Source organism: Lepidochelys kempii, chromosome 3 (assembly GCF_965140285.1).
Source record: "Lepidochelys kempii isolate rLepKem1 chromosome 3, rLepKem1.hap1, whole genome shotgun sequence".
Taxonomy (NCBI): Eukaryota; Metazoa; Chordata; order Testudines; family Cheloniidae; genus Lepidochelys; species Lepidochelys kempii.
Genome location: NC_136382.1, coordinates 16592454 through 16601697, shown reverse-complemented (window position 1 = coordinate 16601697; position 9244 = coordinate 16592454). Strand labels below are relative to the sequence as shown.

The following is a 9244-nucleotide window of genomic DNA, read 5'->3' as shown; positions in this document are numbered from 1 at the left end:
GATTTTGTCACAAATATTTTTAGTAAAAGTCATGGGCAATAAAGAAAAATTCATGGAAGCCCATGACCTGTCCATGACTTTTACTAAAAATATCCTGTCGGGGCTTAGAGCTCGAGGATCCCCCTGCCACCCAGGAGCTCTGGGATACCCCCGCTGCCCGCAGCAACCCAGAGTTCTGGGTAGGCCCCCTGCTGCCTGCATCTCCCTGCAGGCAGGGAGACCCTGCTGCTCCTGGCTGCCACAGGCTGTAGTCGTGGAGGTCACTGAAGGTCATTGGAAGTCACAGATTCCATGACTTCCATAACCTCTGTGAAAAAATCGTAGCCTTACATATAAATGTACACCAAAAAAAAAAAAAATCAAACATAGGTGTTTAAAACAAAGCACCTAAATAAGAGTGGCCTGATTTTCAGAGATGCTTAGTTTCCCACCGAAGTCAATAAGAATTATAGTCACTTTACATTGCTGAACATCAGACAATTTATTCAGATGTCTACTGGATTTGAGTGTCTAACTTTGGGCACCTACGTTTGAACTTTGCGGCATGGGTGTTTATTACTGTACATCAGTATATTTGGCACTTAATTTGGCACATCTTTTAATACTTATATTTTAATTCATTTGTAAACATAAAGCATGCCAGATTCCTGCCATCAATATTAAACTTTATTAAGCACTATGTTTCTTCCTTAAATATTTCTTGCCTAGGTATAACTTTAGTAAGAGCCAAACAGTGTCTTTCATCAAAATGCTGTAATACACTGAAAAGTGATCATTAAAATAGCATCTGAAGAGATAACTACCTATGTGTATCCACAGTTACATCTACTTGGGTGGTCAGACTTGCAGGGCCACTGAAGGTGAGGGCAGAATTTTGCCCACAGATTTATTATTGATTGTGATGATGTGTGAGAAATAAGGAACTCAGGTTGAGTTTTCAGGACAGTTAGAAAAAAAAATTCTGCTTATGAACAGAAAACATTTGACATCAAAGACACTGAGACATGAACATGGGACTTTACATTTTTACAGAGCAATTTTTCAGAGCAGGATTGGACTTTGTGTTCCAGCACACTATCCAAATGCTGGCTAGTGTCAGCTGGTCGTATCCTCCCCCTCCTCTGAAATCCAGACAGCATTTGGAGGGTGTCTGGTTAGACAGGCTACAGTTTTGATCCTCCCATTGCAGGATGTTGTTCAGTTTCCATCCACCCTGATTAAGATACTCAAAATATTCATAACATCATTTAACCATTTGTAGGTTGAAAATATTTTGTGGTTATGAAAGAGAATCCAGTAAGATCTAGGCAAACTGAGGGCAGGTACTATACATGTTTTTACACAAACCTCTGCTGGTACAAATTAGTGCTGACCTGCTAATGTACCACTGGGATTCTCAAAAGACACCTGTCCAAAAGATCTTCAGTCTCTAATCATTATGATTCCCTCTGTACTGGTGAATTTCACCAGTAGCACAGTAGTGTGTCCAAACATCATGTGAGATGATTTAGTTGGCGATTGGTCCTGCTTTGAGCAGGGGGTTGGACTAGATAACCTCCTGAGGTCCCTTTCAACCCTGATATTCTATGATTCAAACAGGTAGTGGTGGTGTGAAGAGGGTATACATCCATTGAGAAATAAGTTGAACCTATCAATTCCTTTCACGTGTTATATCAAACTTATCTGCGGCCAAGTCTTCACAGCTGAATCTACTGTATTAACTTATTACAGCACCTAGTACTTAATGCTTGGTTTGCTAAAAAATGACACACCTCTAATGAAGAGGTAGCTACAGGAGATGTATTTTCCTTTATTGTGTACATCTGTGTGTTTGTCTAATTCTAATGAAAGGCTGCAAAATTTACACTTGAGTCTTTTATTTATCCACAGAACATGTATAATGCACGATTAAAAACGTACATTCTATAGAAGTATCTAGAGCTCAATCAAGTCTCATCCTTAGCTACAGGAGCCCTCTCTCTAGGATTAAAAAGGTAATTTAGTGTACTTGCTTAGTAAGTTGTTTTGCCTTTCCTGAATCTTCCAGCATGGCTGACACTTATTGCCAGGTGGAGTTGTGCTTTTTGTCATAGACAGTTATGCCATTGAGACCACCAATTCTATATACTGCTTTAGCAACCACCTCCGAAGAGAGACCACCCTGTCACAAGCAACTACTTGTAGAGGACACAGAAAGTTTTCCCCCTATAATTTAACTGCGAAGAAACTGTAAAGAGGGATGACCTGTCATCTGCAACCAGTGACCACATTTTCTTACTCCCATTCATAAAAACAAACCTGTAGGAGAAACTGATTTTTGCCTATCAGTAGGGATCTAGTGTACCATACCATGCCACCCTTACTTCTGCACTGTTGCTGGTGAGAATGGCCAAGCGGGGCACTGGGCCAGCAGCCAACGCTCTCCCGTGTGCAAACCTTTGAAGAGTGGCCATCTCTTACAAGAGACCACTTTTGCTAACTCCCATGAGTGGTCACTCTTGGCAGGTTTTACTGTACTGTAATCTGTCAAGTGGCAATCAGAAGGTAATATTAAATCACTATCAACCAGACTGAATTTGAAGTGATGACGTAAAGGTGAGAGACTATTGCCAGTCTCCTAAAATAACCAGTTTCCTTAGGGATGGAGTGTTTTATTGATGATCTGCTGGATTTCCAACTCTGTTTTATTTGTTATGTGATTATTAGTATATGCTTTCAAGATCTTAAAAAGAACTAACTCCACAGATCCTTCTGATTTGTTCATAGGTAAGCCAGAATACCAATGACCAAGGAGCCTGCAAAAGTAACCATACAATTTATTACAAACTAAGAACAGAGGTAACATTTTAGTAAGTATTCATTAGCCAGTTTAACAGGGATAAATACATAACTATATTAAAGTCTTTGTCTTAGCTAGATTATAAGAAGTTTATGGAGGGTGTCATATGTTGCCTATAGTTAAGGTTGCCCAACCTCTCCCATAAGACCCTCTTTCCAATTTATTTTGCTAAAATGTAACCCTTTGGGCTGAAATTTTCCACGCTGCAGGCTGAATATTTTCAGAAAATTTCAGCAACAATTGTTCAGCAGTTTCCAAAAATAAAATTAGGGGAAAATACATAGTTTTGCCCATGTTAAAGAAATTCTTACAACTGTTTAGATCAGCAACACTCATACCAACAATACATGCTGACTCCATGGGTGCTCCGGGGCTGGAGTCTGAATAGGGGCAGGGAGGGGGCAGAGTTGGGGCGGGGACTTTGGGGAAGGGGTTGGAATGGGGGCAGGGGCGGAGTCAAGGCGAGGCGCCTATGTACCAACATACTTCGGAGAAAGGAACTGAAATTTGACAAGGTGCCTGTCTGTGTCAGTGGTGTGCTTTTGCTTTTTTCCCCCATAAAAAAACACACAAAATTTGGCCAAATTATAAACCTTTGAAAAAAATCTCAGTTGGCACATGCTCAGTAGAGACTTGTTAGAGTTTGGCTGCTAAATTCTCTGAAGATTCCATCTGTACTGGACATAGTCCAGCCCAGGGATGCAGTAGCTGAGCAGGACTTTCCTTGCAATTGTTCTTTCCAGCTGCTGTGATACCAGGCACAGGAACTGAGAGCAGAAAGATTTTCTTTCCTGTGCTCTCTTTGCCAATGCCCAGGCACCCTGAAGGAGGAAGCTCCTTGACTTGAATGCAGAGAACAAGCGTCAGACCCCGGGGGAAAGGGAAGTGGAGGGAGTAGATTAGTGCCAGTGGGAGTGGGACTGGTTGGCAAAGGAGTCTGGGACCTGGGGAAAAGAAACCAGGGGATTGAGAATAAGTGAGTGGGTAAAAGACTGACAGTGGTCAAGGACCCGGAAGAGGGGGAGACTGGCTCTGACCGAGCGGGGAGACTGGCTCTGACCGAGCAGGGAGACTGGGACAAGGAGCCTGGGGGAGGTGAGAGTGGTTGGACAAGAAGACTGGGGCAAGCAGAGTAAAAAAGTCACATTAATTTTGGAATAGAGTGTCCACACAGAGAGTTACACTGACATAGCTTTAGCAGAATAATTATCCTGCTATAGCTATGCCTGTCTGCTTCCCTGTGTAGACAAGCATGTGGCTTATGAGATCTGAGAACTTGACAATTCAGGATGAATGAAGGCAGGCACATAATGAGACACAAACCTCTGTCAGTACACATCAATCTTGATCTGCAACATCCCTATTACTCCAGGCCTGGGACCACTTCTGAACGAACACTGACGGTCATGTCAGCCAATGTGGTTGGTGAAGTGAATAAATGAGAACTCTAATCTAGCTAAGGAGTTACAGTGCCTATCATGAAGGTATTTAAACACAGAGACCAGTCTTTCCATGTAACTGGAGGCAATGCTTGGGTTCATGCCTCCAGATTTAAATGACTAGTGTACTAAGAATGCACACTAATTTAATTCATTTTTAAAACCTCATATTAATATTTTCCAAGTTTAACGATACAGTGAATGCAACAAAGGACTATGAAATACATACTTTAATATCATTATTGCTGTAAGATGTTCTGTGTAGTTCTCTAATTCTGTTTTAGGACCCAATCTTGCAGGGTGCTGAGTGCCTCCTACAAAGCGCTCCAACTTCAGTTCTCAGCAAAGTCAATGGGAATTGAAGGCATTCAGCACCTGGCAGGATAAGGGTCTTGATGCATTGAAGGAACCCCTGTAGTTGTACAACACTGCATTACAAACTATTTCGTTCTAAAGAGTTTATACTAAAAGAGGAAAAGTCATTTACCATTCGCATCCAGGTTGGTAAAAAGCCTTTGTATAGAGACATAAATCCTTCACCTTGTATAGCCTGTATCAAGCAGTCTGTAGAAGACTTATACAGCAGTCCCCTAGCAACAAGGAAGTAGAACAAAATGAAGTTGGTGTTACAAATACACAAGTAGACTGTAGGAAATGAAAGTGTTTCAGCACCATCACCCCCACCCAATATAACACCCCCAAATCTTCCATTAGGGTAGTTCCTATGAAAGGTTACATTTAGAAATAAGATCCCTGGCATAGACCCACTGAAGTAAATGAAGCTATACCAGGGATTAATTCAGCCCCCAAAAGTAAACTATATACTTTAAGGAAGAACTTTATATAGTTATGGACCATTACTACAAAAATAGCTTTTATATGCAAAAATAAACACCAAGACAATAGGCAGAAAGATTAAGAGTAGACTAGAGATCCAAAGCCTGCTGTATCGAAGAAATCAATGTGAATCTTTCCATTGACTTCATTGGGAGTTCAGTTCACGTCCCAAATTACTACTGAAGCTGGGAAATACCCTCTCAGAAATATCCATACCTTCCCTGTTTATCTCTTGGTTGGTTCATTATCCGCGTTTTGATGACATCAGCAGGAGTTCCCAGGATAGCAGCTACCAGGCCGGAACATACACTATCAATAAAAAACACTATTTGAAGAAAAAACACATCAAGATTTATCATCCCAATTCAACCACCTACATCTGAGTTTCAATAATAAAGACATTTTTATGGCTGTTGTCATTAAACCATGATTAATGCCCCATAACTTAATGTGGGTTTCCCAGTTAGGACAGAGCTGGGAAGCATTGCCTCAGCATCCTGCCCAGCCCCAGTGGAGTTCCTCAAGGATTGGTTTTGGGACCAATCTTATTTAATCTTTTTATTACTGACCTCAGCACAAAAAGTGGGAGTGTGCTAATAAAGTTTGCGGATGATACAAAGCTGGGAGGTATTGCCAATTTAGAGAAGGACCGGGATATCCTACAGGAGGATCTGGATGACCTTGTAAACTGGAGTAATAGTAATAGGATGAAATTTAATAGTGAGAAGTGTAAGGTCATGCATTTAGGGATTAATAACAAGAATTTTAGTTATAAGCTAGGGACGCATCAATTAGAAGTAACGGAGGAGGAAAAGGACCTTGGACTATTGGTTGATCATAGGATGACTATGAGCCGCCAATGTGATATGGCCGTGAAAAAGGCTAATGCAGTCTTGAGATGCATCAGGAGAGGTATTTCCAGTAGGGATAAGGAGGTTTTAGTACGGTTATAAAAGGCACTGGTGAGACCTCATCTGGAATACTGTGTGCAGTTCTGGTCTCCCATGTTTAAGAAGGATGAATTCAAACTGGAACAGATACAGAGAAGGGTTACTAGGATGATCCAAGGAATGGAAAATTTGTCTTGTGAAAGGAGACTCAAGGAGTGTGGCTTGTTTAGCCTAACTAAAAGAAGGTTGAGGGGAGATATGATTGCTGTCTATAAATATATCAGAGGGATAAATACCAGAGAGGGAGAGGAATTATTTAAGCTCAGTACCAATGTGGACACAAGAACAAATGGATATAAACTGGCCACCAGGAAATTTAGACTAGAAATTAGACGAAGGTTTCTAACCAACTTCAGAGGAGTGAAGTTCTGGAACAGCCTTCCATGGGAAGCTGTGGGGGCAAAAGATCTATCTGGCTTTAAGATTAAACTTGATAAGTTTATGGAGGAGATGGTATGATGGGATAACATGGTTTTGGTAATTAAATATTCATGGTAAATAGGCCCAAAGGCCTGTGATGGGATATCAGATGGGGTGGGATCTGAGTTACCTAGGAAAGAATTTTCTGTAGTATCTGGCTGATTAATCTTGCCCATATGCTCAGGGTTTAGCTGATCGGCCATATTCGGGGTCGGGAAGGAATTTTCCTCCAGGGCAGATTGGAAGAGGCCCTGGAGGTTTTTCGCCTTCCTTTATAGCATGGAGCACGGGTCACTTGCTGGAGGATTCTCTGCTCCTTGAAGTCTTTAAACTACGATTTGAGGACTTCAGTACCACAGATATAGGTGTGAGGTTTTTTGCAGGAGTGGTGGGTGAAATTCTGTGGCTTGCATTGTGCAGGAGGTCAGACTAGATGATCATAATGGTCCCTTCTGACCTAAATATCTATGAATCTATGTACAAGTTGAGGGCAGAAGACGAAATGAAGATAAAGTAGTTTAGGACCGAACCCTACCAGATCATTTAAGGTATCACCTAATTTTTCCATACACACAGTTACACTGGTCTCCAGAGAAGCAGCATATGTACATAGTTAAAAACAGCCTATGGAGAGAGGTCCAGAGAGCCATATACAGTGTGTCTGATTTTAATACTCCTCCCATTGAGCAGATGGAATAAGATGCGGAGAACGTGATCTCCTGAGTCCCAGACCATTGCCTAAACTGCAAGTCCATCCCTTCCCTCCTCTCTCCTGAGGATATCTGATACCTTTATTGGAATAGGATTTGCCTTGGTGCTCAGTAGGCAGTATACCATCCTGTTCTCTACATCTGGCCCACTTCTGCCTAGGATCAAGTTCTTCACCAAGGAGACACCTATCAACATTAGGTGCATCTCCTGTTCTTTCTACTAGTTCCCTTTCAGTTCTTGCTTTTTGGTTACTGGTCAGCTACTGTCTATTCTCTGTCTGCTCCTGCTCCATCTCCAGGTACAATACTTAGTCACAGAATTCCAAATATACTGTGTATAATTTACCACCACCTAGCACTTTCATATGCAATCTCAAAGTGCTTTGCAACATTGGGTAAGTAGCATTATTTCCAGCTACAGCATTGGTAACGGAAGCAACAAGAAGTAAAGTGATTTGTTTATGACTACACAGCAAGTTACTGGCAGAGCTGGGAATAGAACCCTCGTTCCCAAGTTGCATTTGAGTGCCCTGTTATGGCTACCTCTGAAGAAGCAATAATTGGAAGACAGAGGGAAGCAGCAATGTGACTGTCCTGAAAATTATAACATCACTGAGTGATTAGCTTGTGGCTAAAAGTTATCTCCTTAGAGAGGTTGGAGGGGATAATAAAATAATAAGGCACCTTGCAATGCTGTGAGTCGCACTATTGTCCTGAAGTGGTGTGTTCAGAAGTAAAAAGTGTTTCACTGAGTCATAAGTAGTCAGATCTGTAAAGACAGTAATTAGTGGAAATAAGCATAAATGAGAAGTTACTTGGTGTTCAGGCTCCTTGTTATTGATTTAGGAGATAAAGACCTGTGCTAAATAAATCCCTGGTGTAACCTATTGACTACAAGAATTGCACCAGGCTGGCATATACCCTGTTCCCCTTTTCTACTGCCATCAGCTACATCTAGAGCCTCCTCTCTGCTTTCCCCCTGCCTCCATCAGAAAACATATTATTGGAATATGCATATAGAATAATTGAACTCTCTCTCTTCCCGAAACCGCCCACCTTTCCTCCTGTTTAACATGAAAACAGTAACTTGGAAAACAAATGACCAAGGGGAAATTTGGCAAAAATGTTGTCAAACAAAATTGGAAACATTCATATAACTCTAAAAAGGATTTTTTTCCACTTCTCTATCACTTTTCTTTCCCTGTGTAGGCACCATTATCCCCATTTTGTAAATGGCAAAAAATGACAATAGAGGGCATAAGGGGGTCTAAATTGGGATAACTTGATAAAGGGTTGGAAGGAAGTGTAAGTTAAAGTGACTAAGGATTTAAATGAAGACCAGCAGTCTCCTAGAAAATTAATGATAGATTTAGGAATAGAAGACAGGTGTCCTGACCTTAGATATGGTGCTTTATCTACACCAAGGGAAGGTCATGCCTGACTAATCTAATCGCCTTTTATGATGAGATTACTGGTTCTGTGGATGAAGGGAAAGCAGTGGATGTATTGTTTCTTGACTTTAGCAAAGCTTTTGACACGGTCTCCCATAGTATTCTTGTCAGCAAGTTAAGGAAGTATGGGCTGGATGAATGCACTATAAGGTGGGTAGAAAGCTGGCTAAATTGTCGGGCTCAACGGGTAGTGATCAATGGCTCCATGTCTAGTTGGCAGCCGGTATCAAGTGGAGTGCCCCAAGGGTCGGTCCTGGGGCCAGTTTTATTCAATATCTTCATAAATGATCTGGAGGATGGTGTGGATTGCACTCTCAGCAAATTTGCGGATGATACTAAACTGGGAGGAGTGGTAGATACGCTGGAGGGGAGGGATAGGATACAGAAGGACCTAGACCAATTGGAAGATTGGGCCAAAAGGAATCTGATGAGGTTCAATAAGGATAAGTGCAGGGTCCTGCACTTAGGACGGAAGAACCCAATGCACAGCTACAGACTAGGGACCGAATGGCTAGGCAGCAGTTCTGCAGAAAAGGACCTAGGGGTGACAGTGGACGAGAAGCTGGATATGAGTCAGCAGTGTGCCCTTGTTGCCAAG

The 9244-nt window shown here is 41.7% G+C and overlaps 1 protein-coding gene across 2 annotated transcripts in view; it reads right to left on the bottom strand.

The window, feature by feature from the left end:
• Nucleotides 1-538: 538 nt before the first annotated feature.
• The window catches only part of SLC25A27 (solute carrier family 25 member 27), a 28215-nt gene continuing 19509 nt past the window's right edge, over nt 539-9244 (bottom strand). For both annotated transcript variants that reach the window (XM_073335801.1, XM_073335802.1), the window contains exons 6-9: nt 7880-7964; nt 5332-5424; nt 4766-4868; nt 539-2795 (exon numbers count right to left, since the gene is read on the bottom strand). In XM_073335801.1, the coding sequence (XP_073191902.1) occupies nt 2724-2795; nt 4766-4868; nt 5332-5424; nt 7880-7964 (353 nt within the window). In that variant the 3' untranslated portion in view covers nt 539-2723. The remainder of the gene's footprint in view (nt 2796-4765; nt 4869-5331; nt 5425-7879; nt 7965-9244) is intronic.